This window comes from Oncorhynchus masou, chromosome 32, assembly GCF_036934945.1.
Source record: "Oncorhynchus masou masou isolate Uvic2021 chromosome 32, UVic_Omas_1.1, whole genome shotgun sequence".
Classification (NCBI taxonomy): domain Eukaryota; kingdom Metazoa; phylum Chordata; class Actinopteri; order Salmoniformes; family Salmonidae; genus Oncorhynchus; species Oncorhynchus masou.
Genome location: NC_088243.1, coordinates 41,480,862 through 41,500,687, shown reverse-complemented (window position 1 = coordinate 41,500,687; position 19,826 = coordinate 41,480,862). Strand labels below are relative to the sequence as shown.

The 19,826-nt window shown below is 43.1% G+C and overlaps 2 protein-coding genes across 9 annotated transcripts in view; one reads left to right on the top strand and one right to left on the bottom strand.

Moving 5' to 3' along the window:
• LOC135526082 (leucine zipper protein 1-like) overlaps positions 1 to 8,749 on the top strand; it is an 84,852-nt gene extending 76,103 nt beyond the window's left edge. Inside the window, exon 5 of the mRNA XM_064954173.1 lies at positions 97 to 8,749. The gene's annotated coding sequence lies outside the window, so the exon portion shown is untranslated. The remainder of the gene's footprint in view (positions 1 to 96) is intronic.
• A 2,621-nt stretch (positions 8,750 to 11,370) lies between these two features.
• Positions 11,371 to 19,826, bottom strand: part of LOC135526080 (lysine-specific histone demethylase 1A-like) — a 28,923-nt gene continuing 20,467 nt past the window's right edge. For all 8 annotated transcript variants that reach the window (XM_064954169.1, XM_064954164.1, XM_064954166.1 and 5 more), the window contains 5 exons: positions 18,522 to 18,709; positions 17,292 to 17,406; positions 16,714 to 16,841; positions 16,278 to 16,424; positions 11,371 to 12,433 (listed from right to left, as the gene is read on the bottom strand). In XM_064954169.1, coding sequence (XP_064810241.1) covers positions 12,248 to 12,433; positions 16,278 to 16,424; positions 16,714 to 16,841; positions 17,292 to 17,406; positions 18,522 to 18,709 — 764 coding nt within the window. In that variant the 3' untranslated portion in view covers positions 11,371 to 12,247. The remainder of the gene's footprint in view (positions 12,434 to 16,277; positions 16,425 to 16,713; positions 16,842 to 17,291; positions 17,407 to 18,521; positions 18,710 to 19,826) is intronic.

The window sequence follows — 19,826 nt, the reverse complement described above, 5'->3', positions numbered from 1 at the left end:
TTACTTTAATCAAAGGAAGTATAAGTTTTACTCCTACTCGAATGACGCCGCCCAGCCCTCTCTTAGTATACGACTTGTGCACTCTTTTTTTCCCAGAGCTCTCCATGCCCCCAAACTGCTTGGAGCCCCTCAACAAGGAGAAATGTACTGTATCAAGCATATCTAAATCCCCGAGCAACAGCAGTCACAGCCATACAGAAGAATAACAACTCTCAAGTCCCTGTCCAGCACCTACCCATGCTTCTCGGAGTGCAAAAACAAGATGGCCGCCCTCTGAAACCTTCAACCACACCCTTCCATTTGCACAGACACAACATCAGTTGTATTATAATATGCCCATATACAGTAGCGCTCTGGTGTGGACCTCACCACCAGTGAATGTATCCTCTTCCGCATCTTCTCCTACCAGATGTATTATAATGTATTCCTCAGACTCGACAAGGGAGAGATGATCACTTGGGTGACTGGGCCTAGAGGTGTGCGTGTGTGTGTGTGGTGGGGGGGGGAAGAGGAGAGACACAGGAAGGAAAGATTTGTTGTCTTTCGGAGTGGACCGTTACAAGACCTCACTTTGGAACTTCCCAGCGGAGCTGCACAAAGGATGTACCCATGTGACTAGAAACAGGGAGCGAATTACTTGGATTAAAAATAAATCTACTCTGATCTTTGATTTATTCAAACTTAATTTGGGGAGCGCTTAGACCATGCATTTGCTTTATACTGACAACAAGAGAACGACCAATGTGGGTTTAAGGGCCTATACTGATACTGATTTTTGGAGGTCAAGGAGGCCGATGGATAATATTTTATGCCGATAATTAATATAATTACATTGTAGCATTTTGATAAATTCCCAGAGACAGCCATAAATCAATGATGCAATCAATTATACTTAAAAAAATCTATCTACATAACATAATGGTAATCATTGTTTTGAATGCTTAATCTCTTGATAAACTGGATAAATCAAGATGGCATAGGCTTGCATACTCACAGTACAGGTCAAATCATACCCAATAAAACTGCATGCATTCAGCTTTTGAACTAATTTGGGCTCATTTCAATGATCTATGGGTCTACAGATGACAATTTGTTTCCCTTCCATTTGGGACCATGTTAGCCTCAGGGTTGGGCAGTAAACTTGATTACTTTTAAATTCAGAAATTATGTTTGTGGGAAAAACATACATTGAGATACCGTTCTGTTTTTTCAATGACATTCAATGAATCATTGAAAAAAGGTGCAAGTCTTCAGTTTGTTCCACTTGAGGGAGTCTGACCAGAAGTCAGAGACTACTATGATGACACACCAAATGTGTTTGATGGATCCTTTTTGTCTTCTTCGAATGCCTCTTTAGAGGAAAGTAATCCAAAAGTAACTGAAAGTAATCATATTGTTACTGATTACAATGTTGGACAGTTAACTGTAACACATTCCATTTAGAAAGTAGTCTACCAAACCCTGTTAGGCCTAGTGATCAACAAAATGTTAATAGAAGTAGCCTATTGTCTTCTTTTATAAAGACGTGCGCTGTCTCTTTAAAGGTGCTACACATAGGATTTTTCTGAATTGTTGCATTGTAATTACAGAAAATGTTCATAATAGAGTGGAATGATAGTGTTTCACAGTAATACTTATCCGCCAGTGTTGTGATTGGCTGTGATATTCGCCTAGTGATTTCTCCCGCCAGAGCTGCATCTGTTGTCAAAATGGGAAAGCTGTTTTGACTTTGTGGCTAGTGGAAAAGGGGTCAATCGGACAATGTAGAAGTCGCTCCGTCATTTACTGGTTGTTAAAATTCTACACTGTTCGCTCAATTTCAGTGTGAGAAAACAAGCACTTAACAGTGTAGGGCAGTGGTCACCAACCTTTTCTGAGTCGATCACCTTGAGTAAAAAATGCAAGCCGAGATCTACCGCTCTTTTTTTAAATTACGCCTATGCAACATTAACCAATTAAAAACGGTTATGTAGCAATGAGGTTTGTGCAGTAGGCTATAGGCCCAATACATTATGACTGCATATGGACTATGCTTGAATTGCCGTGCCAATGTTGTTCTTCTCATTTTGGAATTATAGGTATATGATCACACTGGTAATAGACCATTTGTCGTATTACTTGAGAGGCTGAGTGAGCATACTTTCTTTTACTGGACTGATTGCCTGGATCTATTGGTCAGTCTGAGGAGGGAGCGAGCAGCGGTGAGGTTGACCCTCACCCGACTCACCATCCCTTCACTCTCCCTCCCTCTGCTGTGAAAATGGGACACAGTCTTCTATCAGATGGCGAAACTCAAGTTGCACTGCATTATTTCTGCTTCATGCAATATTTCATGTTGCCAGAGAAAATGAAATATTCCTTGATATTAAAAAAGACAAGCCACTACTAATAACAACGCAAGCTTTGCTGTACTCATTTATTGCAGCAGCAGTGCTGGTTGTAACGTGAGTGGAAGTAGGGAGAAAGTGCATTTTATGGCTTATAAAAGGTGTTGAACAGTGTGTTGACAGTGCTGAATAGCAACTTAAACATGAACTTACTCATAAAAACAGAAACTCTTTGATGTATTTGTTGAGTCTCTCTAGTCCATTGTTTTAAATGTTTTTTTGAAATCTCACAGTATCAACTTTGCTTCTTTTTACAGTCTATTGCTCTGGGAAACAGCCCAGTGATCTGAGCTATCTGATTGGACATCGGTAGGCCTATAGGTGCACTTGAATTGCTTTCTGGGCCTGCCGGGTAGGTCGGCGTTCTACTTTCAGACACATGAAGTGGTTCAAAATGGGATTAATTTGCCTTCCCATCGCTAGGGCTGCCGAATCAGGTAAACTTACCGTCAACAGCGAGAAACCAATAAAGAAAATACAAATAGGAACGCAAGGCTTTATCATTGTTTTTTTTACAGAAATGCTTGGAGATAAACCAGTCGCTCGCAATCGACCGGTTGGTGACCACTGGTGTAGGGAATCATTGTACCATCTAAATCGGTGTGAAATATCTTTTCAAAAACAAAAAAATATTTTTTTTGAAGCTGGTGGACGAAAACCAAAAGGTAAAGTGTGAGCCTCCACCTTGTTATGGGGAAATGGGATGCTGGGGAGGGGGAGATTTGTTTTGAATGCGGCCGAGTGCTGTTACAATTCACCTAGCTTCCAACTTGGGAGAAATTTGAGGTGTAGCACCTTTTTAAGAGAAAATACACCACTCAGGACTCATGTAGCCAGGCCGTTTGAGAGAAGAAACCACTGGTCACTCATGTAGTCATTTAGCAGTGAATTATTAACCCAATTTTTGGTGACAATCAGCTTTTAAATGAGCATGTTTTGCTTTATGGTAGCTACCACAAATAAAGTTCTAGGGTAGTGAACTGACGTTAGCAAAGTTGTCTTTATGAACACTAGCTATTGGTATGTTGTTTTGTAAAGTGCTGCAGTCTGTATGGACATTGTTTTGCCGAACAGTAAATGAACACTAAACATTTCTACATTCCATGTGGCACTATTCAAGTGTGCTAAATTTATATGCAGCATGAGTGGGTAGCTAGCAAGCATCCCAGAGGTTCCTTGAGGATATGCTAACTAGCAATGGGCGGTGCCGGCTTGCAGGAGTTTCACACGAGACGCAAGTGCGCTGAGGCTTTAAAGGGGAAACCGGCTGCGCCGATAGAATAGGAAAGGCTAATATCGGCACAAAATATTGTCCCGACCGACTATTGGTCGTTCTTTACCGACAACCATAGCATTTTTGCAGGGTTTTATTTTACACATTGCGCACACACACACGCACACCTAAAGCCATTTTTAACCCACAAAACATGACTATCGTCCCAGGGAATGCATAAGTCCGGCCTAAAAGAGGTTTGAATGTAGGGCTTTGCGGAGGTTTGCATGTTTCTACGTACTGTATAAGAGGAGCATTTTGAAGTTGTGTGCCTCCTGCATGCCCTCTGCTTTAAGAACAACCAAGATAAGGACCCTGTCATAGATGCACATTCTTATTAACTTATAGGCTGCATACAACATATCATCTTCAACACCAGTACCTAAGCATTACGGAAGTTGGTAGCCAAGGACTTTGATCAAACCTTCAAATTTTGTTTCTCAGTCATTCACTCCCTGTTGCTCACCCACCCCCCCCAACTGGAATTGTGGAATAGAGCGGATTGTCTGTTTGGACAAATGGCAGAAAAGAAGGTCCACCCCTTTTGTCTGCACTCAATGAATAATTGAATGGGGGGGGGGGCATATACTGAATATTAGTGGAGGCTCCGACTGGAACTGCTGACTTGGATCTAGCTGTAAACTGCAGCGCTGCTGTGAACAGCCAATCCAGCACAGGAAGCAAGGCATTGGGCTCGTGTTGTCCAATATCCACAAGGAACAATCAGTCCAAATGTACGCGACTGGGTTCGCAGTGCGAATCGTCTCAACTCAACTTGTTTTTGTTTTCTATAGAAATGTATTTTGTTTTAATATTAAAACTGGACTTTTTGTTGTTGGATAAGGGAGGATTTGATGTCACTCTGGCCAGAAACCTAGAAATCATGGGGGTGCCATAGAAACACAACCAGCCTAGTTTTGAGGTCTGATATACTCTTACATATACACACTGCAATATTTATACAGGCAATACTCTGTGAACTCTAAACTCCTAACTACAAACTCTGGTAGGAGGGGTACCATATCGCTTCAGGAATGGCAGCTGAACCTGAGAATGACCTTTGCTTGTTGGCTTGGCTGTCATTGTAAAGCAAAAGAGCTAATTAATCTCCCCCCTCAGATCCTATTGGAGAGTCACTGTATTATTACACCATGCGATGACTAGGACGTTGGATCCAGAATGGGGTAATACAGGTGTTAATATGGTTTGTATCGTTCTACGGCCAGCTTGTTCACTAGTTCTCTTAGAGGTCTCACCAGTCAGATCTCAAGTTTCCTATGCGAGATTGACAAGAGAGGTAGGAGTTTCCCCATGATACTGGTCAGTTGTTGTAGTTTAGCTTTACCTGTATAGTACCAGCCAACCAGCATTTTCACTGTAGCTTTCATATTTATTAATTATTTACTACAAAATGCATATACCTATTTTTCATTGTGAACTTTGCAGTTTGGTGATGGGGACCTATCATTTACAGGCCTTTTTAGATTTCATAGCGTATTGAGAATGGGAAATGGAAGAAGTCATCACACAGAATACAAAAATAATGACCCCCGACCCTGAAATCACCACCTTGTATTCCTCTAACCCTGTCGAAATTGGAGGTGCAATTACCCTCCTCCTGCTATCTAGCAATTTACGTGTTTACCTTTTTAAATAATTATTCCTCCACTTACTGTCAATGCTGTGTGTGTGATAATCCTGGTCTAGAATTACGAGAGGAAGTTTTAGTCGAGGTTTGTCTACTGGTTATTGTGTGGACAAGTATAATGAATGCTCATTACACATTTGCAAAGATTTTTACATTTGGAGACAATATTTTATAGAAGAACATTTTCCAGAAAATACCAAGGACTTCCAATCTTTTGAATTGAAAGGTTTTATTTTGGGACCCATAAACAAATGTTCGCTGCCCAAAATGTTCTGCCCTTTCGATTCGCCTGTTAGAAGGGCTCCGGCTCAGCTCAGCTCAGCATCATAAAGCATTAGTGTTGCCATGTGGTCCCTTACACGGCTACTGGCCCATCTGCGAACATGTGTTTAGTGCAAACGCACACCGCTTGATGCTGTTCAGAAGCCCTGGGCTGATGTGCCAAGGGCTACGTGACGACTTGGCCCCGCGACCAGTCCTCCTCGGTTACCAGCATGACGACCGCCAGCCGGTCACTCGTTCCAAATCTGTATTTCCGACCTTGTCACTTCTGTCCTGCACAGTGCTTCTGAGAAGGGAAGAGTACAGTGGTTCCAGTTTCCCCCCTTTCTCTCCTCCTTCCCTTACCTCAAGAATGCCTTGATTCTTAACGCCCGTGATAAGCAATGCTAGTTCTGAGAGCCGTTTTACAGGCTGCCAAAGCTTGCCAGCAGACACTGATATACAGCTCCCGGGTAACCAAAAGGTCGAAGGTCAAGGCTGGAGCTAATCGCGTCTTTCCCTTTGAATTTGGAGGGTTATAAATACTGGGGGGGAAATCGAGACGATTTGGCAGCGTCCAGCACTAGCCCGAAACAGAGGCAGTCGATGGGTGTCCAGTCAAAACTGGCCCGCTCCGATGTGCCAAAATCCACATGCTAGTGGTTGTTGTCCATCATAGCCAAGGGATTTATGTATAATGCTCATATTAAAGTGTCTGTGCAGACTCTCGATGCGAATCACTCACTGGGGATATTTTGATAGTAGGTTAAATTGAGCTTGAGCTCCTTTTTTAAGAAGGTACGGATTTCGGAGCTCCGTGTCAGAGTTGAGCCCTGAACACGTGCACATCTATGGTCATAGACGTACGTCGCCATGGGTCGGGTATCATCATATCATTAATCCTATGATGCAAGGCCAGCACCCCTTCCCCCGCCATACAGTCTCCCCTGCCCCCCCCCCCGGGGGGGTGGGGGGGTCCCAAACCATAGGTTTAATGTGCTCTCCAAGGGTCGTCCTGGAGATGGGCTTCAAAGAAAGAAGTTTTTTAAAGGGCAAGGCTAAACCCCCCCCCCCCTTCTCCCCTACATGGCCCCTGTGTACATGAACACTTCACTGTAACGTTACCATAACTTCCACTGCTGACTGGCATCGCTATGCCCATCTAAGGGTTAGCAAGGGGAGTGGATGTGCGTTGAGGAGCTCTGATTCGGGGAAGAGGATGTGTTATCAGGACTCCTTACCACAGAACGTCCTCAAGTGTAAACGGGGTATTAACTAATGATGTTTTGGAGTCTTTCCAGGCTCCACACGCAGCTGGAATTGAAAATAAGGCATTGCAGAATTTCAAAAGGGCAATGGTTCTGAAGTCTCCAAATGTCTCTGTTTGGGTATAGTGAGTATCACAGATATTTTGTCTGCTGTATGGAGATTGTCCGATTAGGTATGATAGGAGAAAGACTAGGTTTAGACAGAACCTCCCACCATTTTGAGATGAGAACAGAATGGTTAACTCTCCTCATTCTGTAACTTCTGGTGTATAAACATCTGTTATTTACATGTCATTGTTTTTTCCTCTCTTACAAAGTAGTGGAGAAAGTACTTAACGGAGGGAGGCTAAGAGACCGGAAATGGCTCTTTGGAATGAGTTGGCATTGGTCCTCAAAGGCCTCCTTTGTAATTGGAGGGTTCATGGTGTCAATGGACTTCAGAAACGGTAATCTGCACTTAACCAGCACTTAACTTAAGACCCTACATAAGTAAGCCCCCTTTTGTCAAAAGTCACTTTTGCGTGTGTCCCTGACAATTTTATTCCACTCTTTGTGATTATTTTTCTTTGCTGAATGTATGGTCATCAAAGGGTGTATGTGTGTGTGTGTGTGTGTGTGTGTGTGTGCGCGCGTGTGTTTTTTTGCACCGGCCAAATTGAAATTTATTGAATGCAACAACTCGTCCGATAGCGTGAGGAGTTGTGGACTGTGATTGTAGAAATTATTATGGAGTCCTTCATTTTTTAAAAACAATTGTGATTATTTCATGAGGCATGGCACTCGATCACATCCGTGTCTTTGCCTTCTAACATTGTGCCAAAATCATTCCACAGTGTTTCCATTTTACAGTCCGTGAGACAGCGCCAGTGTTTTCCAAGATGGATACCGTGTCTCTTCTACTATTTGTGCTGAAATAAGGGGAAATATTCAATTTGGGGGTTTTTCTTTTGTTTACCGCCCATGTATTTTTGTGTCAGTTTTGTAAAACAAAATGTCTTATTTTGGAAGCTGTATCAGATATTTTATTTAAGAAAATCTTGTAATTTTTTAAAGTGGGCCTTATTGAAATATATTTAGTATTTGTCCTCTTTGATTGTAAGGATTTCATTTTTGCTAGATACTGTATGCATCTTTCTCATTAATGCATTCCTGGAGAGTACTTTCCCCTTTTTGTTTTAGTGCGAGAGATGTCTCATGACCTTGAGCTATGAGATGGCAAGAGGAGAGAGACATGTCAGAAGCCAGCCTTGTGTCATAGTCATTGAAGAATGAGAGTAATGTACATTTTATCAGGAGTGGGTCTGCTAGGAGTCAACAGTCTTAAGTCATTTGCCATGTGGCGTCCTGTTTTATTAGCGGTTCAGGAATCAGTCAGTCGGTCCAGGTTTTTTGCTACTCTGCCCCCCCCCCCATAAATTCAGGGTTTGTTCATCTTGTGTGCTGTTTGCAAATGCTGCCAAAGAAAAATATGTTTAGGCCTCAAGACACACACACACATACTTATGAAGAACTGGAGATTCTCCAACACACACCCACTCCCACACACACAGGGGAATTTGGCCTGTACAATCAACTAGGGGGGGTTGGAAGTCATGTTTTTATATTGCAGTGTGTTTATAGATGGATAATAGAAATGCTTCTGAAATGGGGGGGGGACTGAACGTTGTATCGAAGAGAGAAATGTATGTTATGAAATCAGATCAAAAAGGTTATTCTGGGCGTCGCTGCGCCAAGCTTTTCTGTGTCGGTAATACACAGCAAAATGGTGCGGGATGCTTTTTTGTCCTCGAGTAATACATTTGTGCATGTTTAACCTTCCCGCACTCCTGCATGTAGGTCTCTCAAAGCTGGCAACTGTACAGCGAACTATGTATTCCAATCAAATAAAAAAAGCAACTTGTTTGTAACCTTGTTTTTGTGTCCGTGTCGACTATACTTTGCACCTGTACTGTGTATGCCTGTGTTACGGGAAAGTGTAAAAGTCCACTCTACAGTGTTTTTAGGTTTTGTAATTTTTGTTTCAAGTCCTCTGCATGCTTGGATTTGACAGCGCCACTCCCTAGCACATTTGAGTGCACTGCACGCGAGTATGTTTTGGGCGAGAGCAACAATTCCATTGCTTTTATATCACCTGCAATTGAGACTTGGCTAAAGAGAGGCTTTTGACGACGTGGAAACCACAAACCCTTGTGGAATGCCCAGTCAGCACACTCACCTTGCTATTAAACAGCACTGCCTGGCTGTGAGAAGGCTCGGATTGTTCCCCGACAGTCTTGCATCAAGCAGGTCTAGTGACAGGGTTATAGTGGGGCTGGTGGCTTGGTTCAGTCACGTCGGCTGCAAACTTGATGGGTTGGCCCAGCTCAGATTAATGGGTGGCACTTTATTTGAATGGTCTGTAGCGCATCTACAGATGGACTGTCAGTAACATTTCAACTCTCTACTCACCTTTAATCGTGTCCAAACCATTAACTTAACCCTAACCAGCAGTTGCTTATCAACCAATTTGATAGTATGTGCAATCTGGGCTATCCAAATGAGTGCATTTGACACAAGTTGTGATAGCATGGATATTTCTTATATGAGTCTGTCTGCACACAACAAAAAATCAAAACCGTTGTATAACCTGAGTGTGAATTAAGCCATTGATTGAACTCTGGAAAAGTGGGCCACAATACAAAAAAAAAAAAAGGTTCCGGGGGACCACTGAGTAGGTTAAGGCCTTGATTCAATCCGTGGTGCGATTGAATTTTTAAAGTTAAAATTCCCATTGAGACACCATATGAAGTGTTTACAGTAAATGCAGTCTTCGCGAATGAGGGAACATTGAAATTTAAAGGCAATCTCGCTGTCACGTGGATCTTTAGTGCTACGGATTGAATCTCGCCCTAAATCAAGGCCCGTATCTGCAAAATATCTGAGTAGGATTGCTGATCAGGACCCCACCTGTCGATATAATCGTATCAATTTGGATCTGAAAGGCCAACCTGATCCTAGATCATCACTCCTACTTATATGCTTTATGGATATGGACCTAGGGGTTAAAAGGTCTCATTCAAGGTCATCATTTCTCAAAAGGTTATGTCCTAGGGAGGGACTTGCTTGTGAATTTCTGAGCAGGTTTTCCTATGAGTATACTGGCATGGGTGACCTAAATAGTATGTGTGAAGTCAAGCATGTAAATAAATCACTATGCAAAATGGTAATTATGCAAGTTGGTACGGAAAAAGAGAACTCCATTTCAACCACCAAATTTTGAATATGAAAACCTCAGCAGTTTAATTTAGTAAATATTGCTAAATTGTTAACAGGTTATGTTATGCGGATGTGACTGCAGGTGTTTCAAGTGGTTCCAGAACTAAAATGAACGTAAGCTTACATGACTCTTGCAACATGTTAGTACCTGCCTTTTGGCATCTACTACAATGTGATCTCCTAAGGCTTTTCCATCAATTCTATCATCCTGACTTGGGTTTGAGTATCAATAGTGTAGGCCACGTGTCAAACTCATTCCATGGAGGGCCGAATGTCTGCGGGTTTTCACGCCTATGTACTTGGAATTATGGTCACTGAATTAGTAAGGAACCACCCTCACATGGTTGTTGAGGTCTTAATTAAAATGAAAAAAAAAAATTAGGCCCCCCATGGAATGAGTTTGATACCTCTAGCTGATCCTTGGAACTGTCACGTGACAGTCTGGGTACATTTCCAGGCTGCTGTGTGAGCACACGGGTGTTGGAGATTTGTTCAGACACGCTGAAGGCAGCCAGCCTCCTTCAAAGCTTTTTGTGACATATCTCGCAAGCAGGGAGACATACACCTGCCCATAGGAGAAGAAAGTTCTGAACTCCAATGGAAAGTGTGTGTATAGATAATACAAAGCCCACCAGCCACCCTGAGCCCCATGGTAAACCACACATGGAAATAACCCAGTGCCAACCTTGAGAGCTATTTCAATACATTTCCAACCAAAGTTACTATAGTTAAGTCAAACTGCTGTGGTCCAGTTCTATGCACAGGAAAAATCCCTCTAATATAGAGATCTTGGCATTGAGCTATGTTCCCAAACTTCCCAGTGCAATTTTTCCATTGGTCCATCAGACCCCTACAATGGCGTAAGCTGGCAAAGCCTGTCGCAGCCACCACACGCTCCAGGGAGCAGGCCAATGGTCAGGAAGAGGACAGGGAGTCAACACTACATAAAACACTGTGGCCACCCAGGTCAGAGGTGTGTGGCTAGTGGGGAGTCCCAATTATCTCTCCTTCCTCCCAAAGTCTGCACGTGTTCACATCCTTATATTGATTTTAAAAGGATATTACTGGTATAAATATGGCAGAAACTCCCACTAGCCCATGCCTACAATCCAATGCTTTTAGATTTGTGGGTAGTGAACGAGTGTACACTTCAGGAGAAAGGAGAGATTGTCTCCTCCACTCATAACCACCTGGATTGTGTTAACTAGGGATGAAACCTGAATGAAACACTGCAGATACCATCTGAACTTGTTCAATAAGAAACTAGTTCTCTTGACACAAGATGGCAAGATGTATTTATTTTTATACCCAAAACGACAAGTTTTTTTAAGTATGTAATGACAACAAAATATCAAAACTAGCAGTTAAAATAATTAAACATTCACAACTGGAATTTCTCACTCAACAATCATAGTATGTATCTTTTTGCATTTCAATACAAACTTTTCTTTACTCCAACCCTACATGGCATACAACTAACATTAACGACAGTAGCCTTAAAATAATCAATACAATGCACTTGTAAGCTACAACATTGCAGCAACTAGCGTTTCAATGGGAGTGAGTGCAATTGTGTTGCTAGATAGCGCAGCACACCTGCCCTTTACAAGTACAGTAGGTAGGGAGCAGCGTTTGATCGGCTGCCCTCTGTTGTTCCTCCTCTTCAGCCCATCCATCTTTAAATCGCTGGAACAAGGTCAGCTATGACACTAGTGTCATCCTACTGGGGTAGGAACTGGCTACCCTGCTCATAGTAGACCCTGGTCCATCCAAATAGGCAAATTCCTACCCTCATCCATGACTGATCACCTTCGAGCAGCACAGAGGTTAGCTAGCAGAGCCGGAAGGGAGACTGAACCATCTGAGACTTCCATTGAAGGTTCCACCGAGCTGCATCAGCTATGAGGACAGCGTTGACTTAGTGAGGTGGTGGTGGATGTGGTCATATTAAGGGGACAAGAACAGGCTAAGTAATGTGCTGGTGCTGGCTCGTCCTTTGGGAATGTACATTGGGGTTTCACTGTTCTGTCCATATATTAGCATTGGTGGGGTTAAAACAAAAACACAGGCACATTCTTCACATCTAAAGAGTCTTTGTTAACAGGAGTCACTGACATCACTTGAACATGGAAGGACATTGTCAAGGGAAAGGGGTCTAGACGCTGGGGGAGGGCTGAAGGGCGGTGGCGGGCGTGGCCTGTCGGGGGAGGGTGTACATGGCACCCAGGAACTGGTCTGCTATGCGTCCCGCCTCTCGCAGGCCGCTGAGCAGGGCACCATGCACCGTGGCCGGGTAATTCCGGATAGTGTGCTCCCCAGCAAAGAACAGACGAGGGACAGGCTGCGGAAAAAAATGGGGAGAAAAAAAAAAAAAAACATCAAAACGACAAACTCATCATCCCAAACATAAATTTCAGTGTTCCCGTCTATTAGTGTGTCAACATCAGAACGACCCTAAAACATCTGTCGGGAACCACTCGGTTTGGTCAAATAATTGTGGGTTGGCTAAGGAGGATGAGATTTGCACACATGCCCTGGTGGTTTAGTGAATGGGATTGGCCAAAAAAATGCATGAAATGTGCAGAGCGACTTTCTAGCGTGTGGTAATATTCAACAGTCTCATTGGCTTAGAGCAACGGGCCGTTTAATGATTCAGATGGAGGGGGGAGGGGGGTTTATAGTCTTTATTTATAAGGAAATTGTTTAAATATCAAGGTAACGTATCTTAACGGTGACCAACTCTGTTCTGATATTTGTTGATCAAACCTTCCCTACCGAAGCGCTCATATTATGGGCAGCAGCATGAGACAGAGCAGAGAAGCGGGTGAAATGTCACAGCGGGATTTTGACATACACAGGCGAGACGTGCTTTGATAATACAGAACAAAGTAAGGACTTTTCATGCGAGTCAGGAGTCAAGATTTTGGGTTTCAGTCAGATTGAGACGATAGATGAGCAAACAAATAAGCTACCACTTCCACCCGTCCAGCCAGAGATCAATTAACCACATCTACAGACAGATTCAGTGAAACAAAAAAATATATAAACATTGATTGATTATCAGAAAAGTCACAGGCTTTTGGTCATGAGTAGGACACGCGGAAGAACAAAATCCACTTGTATAACATGATAGCAAATTGTCCTGATCAGTTAACATATGATCAAACTAGAAAATGTGATCATTAGCGCTCACCTCCCTAGCCTAATTGTTACCGAATATCCAAACAGAGATGCAGTGATAACTAAACTGACATGGATTGATTTATCTACAGTCCCCCACGATTGTCTCAAAGCAGCGTGATGGCACTGTCCCAATCAAAACGGTGCCGAAATGATCATCTAGGAGACCACACACAAACTATTGCTTTAAATATTTTGATGGGACTTTGGGAATTTCAGTATAAGGAAGAATTTGATACATGCCTTCAATTGCACAAGCCTACTTTACTCCAATATTTTCATCCTTCAGTTCATAACTAAATAGTTTCTCTGCACTTTTTCTATGCCCAAAGGCTGTTTCGTCTCCTCACTCTGCTGCCGCCCACATCCGCCACGTTGTCCTCAACACTAGTTTAAATTAATACAGTGCCTTCAGAAAGCATTCATAGCCCTCGACTTTCTCCACTCAATTTCTCACGCAACACCCGATAATGACAAAGTGAAAACATGCTTTTAGAAATATTAGAAAATGTATTGAAAATGAAATACAGAAATAAATCATTTAAAGTAAGTATTCACACTGAGTCAATGCATGTTAGAATCTCCTTCGGCAGCAATTACAGTCTTTCTGGGTAAAGTCTGCACATAATATTTTCAAAATTCTTCAAGCTCTGTCAAATTGGTTTTTGATCGTTGCTAGACAACCATTTACAAGTCTCGCCATAGCTTTTCAAGCAGACTGTAACTAGGCCACTCAGGATCATTCAATGTCTTCTTGGCCCTGTCCGGGGGTGTCCTCGGGTGGGGCCACAGTGTCTCCTGACCCCTCCTGTCTCAGCCTCCAGTATTTATGCTGCAGTAGTTTATGTGTCGGGGGGCTGGGGTCAGTTTGTTATATCTGGAGTACTTCTCCTGTCCAATTCGGTGTCCTGTGTGAATCTAAGTGTGCGTTCTCTAATTCTCTCCTCCTCTCTCTCGGAGGACCTGAGCCCTAGGACCATGCCCCAGGACTACCTGACATGATGACTCCTTGCTGTCCCCAGTCCACCTGGCCGTGCTGCTGCTCCAGTTTCAACTGACCTGAGCCCTAGGACCATGCCCCAGGACTACTTGACATGATGACTCCTTGCTGTCCCCAGTCCACCTGGCCGTGCTGCTGCTCCAGTTTCAACTGTTCTGCCTTATTATTATTCGACCATGCTGGTCATTTATGAACATTTGAACATCTTGGCCATGTTCTGTTATAATCTCTACCCGGCACAGCCAGAAGAGGACTGGCCACCCCACATAGCCTGGTTCCTCTCTAGGTTTCTTCCTAGGTTTTGGCTTTTCTAGGGAGTTTTTCCTAGCCACCGTGCTTCTACACCTGCATTGCTTGCTGTTTGGGGTTTTAGGCTGGGTTTCTGTACTGCACTTTGAGATATCAGCTGATGTACGAAGGGCTATATAAATAAATTTGATTTGATTTGGTAAGCAACTCCAGTGTAGAGTTGGCCTTGTGTTTTAGGTTATTGTCCTGCTGACACATGAATACATCTCTCAGTGTCTGGTGGAAAACAGACAGAACCATTTTTGCCTGTGCTTAGCACCATTACATTTATTTTTTTTAAACCTGAATAACTCCTCAGTCCTTAACAATTACAAGCATACCCACAACATGATGGAGAGAGTGGTATTGAGTAATATGTTGTATTGGATTTGCCCCAAACATAACACTTTGCATTCAGGAAATAAAGTGAATTGCTTTACCACATTTTTTGCAGTATTACTTTAGTGCCTTGTGGCAAACAAGATGCATGTTTCAGAATATTCGTATTCTGTACAGGTTCCTTTTTTTCACTCCGTCAAATGGGTTAGTATTGTGAAGTAACTACAATGTTGATCCATCCTTAGTTTTTTTCCTATCACAGCCATTAAACTCTGCAACTGTTTTAAAGTCACCATTGGCTTCAGGGTGAAATCCTTGAACAGTTTCTTTCCTCTCCGGCAACTGAGTTAGGAAGGACGCCTGTATCTTTGTAGTGACTGGGTGTATTGATACACCATCCAAAGTGTAATTAATAACTTCACCATGCTCAAAGGGATATTCAATGTCTGCCCTTTGCAAGGCAATGGAAAACCTCCCTGGTCTTTGTGGTTGAATCGGTTTTAAATTCACTGCTCGACCTACATAATCATTTTCTGTGTGGGGTACAGAGATGAGGTAGTCATTCAAAAATCATGTTAAACATATTTATTGCACACAGAGCCCATTCAACTTATCTGGCTTGTTTAGCAAATGTGTTGTCTTGAACTTTGGGGGTTAAATAGTTGCCTCCAGACATTTCAGCATTTCATTAATAAATTGGTGAAAAAATGTAATTTAAAAAAGTTCAAATTCCACTGACATTATGGGGTATTGTGTGTAGGCCAGTGACAAAATATATCAGTTTAATCCATTTTAAATTCAGGCTGTAACACAGCAAAATGTTGAAAAAGGGGTGTGAATACTTTGAAGGCACTGTATACCCTACGGTTTTCTCAAAATGTTCAGGTTCATTTAATTTTTGTGATGTCGGACTATGGCTCAGTCTTCAGCTCACTGGGATTGGGTTGGAAAAGGATAGAATTTTCAGTGTGCTTTGAATGTATGACAACTGTGTGTGAAATAACTACATTAGGCTAATGGCTTCCATGGGATAACCTGTTCGGGATAAGGTGCTATTACATTTTTGGCCAATTTGCTGCTGCGCATGTTGTGTATATTGTGGAATTGCATTAGTGCGACATTGGGAGAATCCCCCCCCCCCCAGGTCTTGTCATAACATTTTTTGTGGAAATGTGAAGTGGTCCCAGGATCCTGGTTACCGGTGTTAATCCCTAATATGTAGTGTATAGAGTACCGTTTCCCAGGCACAGACTTAGACTAGTCCTGGACCAGAAAGCACTTTTAAAGGAGATTCTCAACAGCATGCTTAATGACCCAGGAGTTTAATGTCTATCCGAGAAACTGTCTCGTAATGTATCACAGTGGTCAGATGTGTTACCTGTGACGCTCCGGGTATGGCGGGGCCAGGGGTGATGGGCTGGGCCATGAGGTCATAGTCGTTACCAGAGGAACCAGCCGCCACGTACGAGTAGGAGCCCCGCGCCCAGGGGTCGGCACGCCAACGCGTCACCACCGTTTCCTTGGGCTGCCGTGACAACAAACGGCGGTGAGTTTCCATGCCGATATCAGATTCTCGTAAATATGGTTGGTAAATACTAAACAGTTCCGAAGCTAATCAACATGAATAACTACATATGATTAGCTTACATGACACCTTTTTTCATGACGTATTTGACTGGTGGTTTGAGAGGACACATAGACACATAACTAGAACAAAAATTCTGATTCAAGTCAACATTCCGTGATGGGTGGACCAGCAGCCATATCGAGTGTAATTCTATTTCTATGTCCAAAGAAAGCCAATTCGCACATGCCTGCGGTACTGCACTGCTTCCAAAGATGCCTTTGAGGATGGCGAGGCAGCGTCCGACGATGACATCATCACTGATGTTCTCCATGATGCCAGCCGCCTCTCCCGCCATCAGTGCCAGCAGTATGGGGGCTGGGGGGGAAGACATTGATGAACTTCAGAGGCATAGGTGAATGAAATACTGCCCAAGTCAAAATGGGTGACTTCATCCAAAATGCCACCACGTCTCGATCTCAATTGCTTACAAATCCAGCCTCTCCTTGCATCCTCCCTTTTATCTGCACTGTGGACAACTTGACAATTGAAAACTACATGGTGGAAGAAGATCATCATTAGGCCACCTTTCACCTGGTCAGTTATTTCAGAGCAGTGCAATGAAGGAGATGAAAGGACGAACATTTAAATCTAAGAAAACCAAGCCACTGTGCTTCTTCATTGCTTACTCTTTGGAGTTTCAGGCTGGGTATCTGTAAAGCACTTAAAACAACTGCTGATGTAAAAAGGGCTTTTTAAACTACATTTGATTGAGAAAAATCCCAATTGCCACAGTGTTGAGAGAATCGCCTGGTTCACTGTGCTCACCTTTGTAGAGGTTCCAGAAGAGGAAGAGTTCTCCCCTGCTGGCTGTCGTGCTGCCCACATGGCCAAACAGGTTCACACTAGGGTCCCAGAAGACACGGTCAAAGCACAGCACCACCTAGTGACGGGAGGGACACACAATATCAGCATGAGTGATTCATGGAGTGAACACACACCAAAAACACATACTAATCTAGTCAGGGCAGTTTCCCAGGCAAAGTTTGGAGTTGGGCAATAAGTCTGGTTTGGTGGCCTGTGGCGAGGTAACAAAAACAGGTCGGAGCATGGAGACTGGGTGGAATTCTGAGCCCTGGGCCTTTCTGATGATGCTAGTGATCTGGCACGGCTCACAATATGGAAAGAACCCTGAAGAGTCGGACGAATCAGAAGAGAACGGTTTCATAAGAGACACCCGAGGGAAAGATGGAACTTGACCAAATGTGAGAAGCCTGAGCGACTGCATTTCACCATTGCACTAAACACAGAATTAGATAGCGGTTCTATGGTTCCAACCGACTGTTCTATATTTGGCGAATTTGTTTAAGACCCACTTCACACAAAAATATTTTCATATTACAAAATGCTGTCATTAGGGTGTTTTGCTGATAAAAAGGTTATGAGTTTAGGCTCTATTCAATTGTATCCAGAGGCAGCGCTCCCTCTGGTGGCCACGAGGCACCACAAACAGGTCCCACATTGCATAATGATGCAGCATTTTCTGCTGCAGCCGAATTAGGAGATAGAAACTCTGCAGTAGATGATGCACATTGGGGCTTAGTGAGAAAAGAGGGAGGGAGAAAGTGGAGATTGAATTCTGATTACTAACAGATTGACAAAACCCTCACTCACCCACCCACCCGTACACTCTCCAACTCTCCCTCCCAGGGCTGACAAACCAGGATAAAATGCTATTTTGGAGAGAGGTAACCTTGTTTTTTTGCACTGTGTATGTACAAAACACCTGGGCTGATTCATGCTGGATGCAAAGTGGTACCTCAGGATGCTAATTAATTGACAGGGTGAGTGAATGAGTGAAATACATGTCTTGACAGTGGGAAATATCTCTGATTTTACTTTGCTTCCTAGTTGTTTACTAACAAGTGAGCAAAGAGGCTTTTTTTTTTAGACATCGATTTGTACAGCAGCAAGACTCAAGTCTTACATTCATCTCAATCCACATGGATAAATACCTAAAATAAGTGTGGCAAAGCCAAGTGGAGGGGTGTTCCGTACCTTGTTGAGGTTGCCAAAGCCCATCCTCTGGATAGCAGAGGTCTTCCACTCGGGCAGGGGGGGAACAAACTGTACGGCAGGGGGCTGTTGCTTCATGACACCCAGGGGTAAGGTGCACAGAACCGCGTCGCACTTGTAAATGAATGTCTGAGTGGTGGAGCGTGTGTTCACCGCAATCACCTCACAGCCTGGAGAGCCGAGAGACATGCACGCAATTAGTCAAAACAACACCCCCCCCCCCCCCAAAAAAAACAAATCTGTGCACCAGATGCAATTCGATGCTTGGTAAATGTCCTGTTGAAGGCCCTTTATAATAAAGCCATAATATTTGCCATGTGGCATAGGCTACAGTTCAGCAGAGGCATTTTAGGGTTACCACATATGGGATTTTTGTTGTTGTTGAAGGGTCCAAATAAAAAGCTGCCTTTTAAAAACGCATTTCATGCAATACTATGTCATTTACATGACAAAAATAAGCTGAATAATTTTAAATACAACACAAATTGAATTCAAACAAAATAGCCCAGGGCAAAGAAGCAACAGCTTGTACAATATTAGAGGGCAATATAAAAATGCAACAATTTCAAAGAAAGGAAATTAGTCGATAAAAAAAAAAAAAATATTAATAATAAGGCACGAAACTACAGATTTCACATATGCAACTGTTGGTCACAGATACCCTTAAAAAGAAAAAAGGTAGGGTGTAGACTCAAAAACCAGTCAGTATCTGGTGGGACCACCATTTGCCTCATGCAATGCGACATCTCCTTCGCATAGAGTTGATCAGGACACTGATTGTGGCTTGTGGAATGTTGTCCCACTCAATGACGGTGCCAGTTGCTGGATATTGGCTGGAAAACACTGTCCTACAAGTATCCCAAAGAGGCTCAATGGGTGACATGTATGGTGAGTATGCAGGCCATGGAAGAACAGACATTTTCAGCTTCCAGGAATTGTGTACAGGTCCTTGCGACATGGGGCCTTATCCCAATGAAACATGAGGTGATGGCAGTGTATGAATGGCCGACAATGGACCTCGTCACGGTATCTCTGTGTATTCAAATTGTCATCGATAAAATGCAATAAAAATGCAATAAAAATGTGTTCGTTGTCCGTAGCTTATGCCTGCCGATACCATAACTCCACCACCACCACGGGGAGCACTGTTCACATCGGTAACGGCAGGCAAACCGCTCGCCCAAACAAATGGACTGCGGATGTGAGGCCAGTTGAATGTACTGACAAATTCTCTGAGGTGAAGTTAGAGGAGGCTTATGATAGAGAAATGAACATTCAATTATCTGG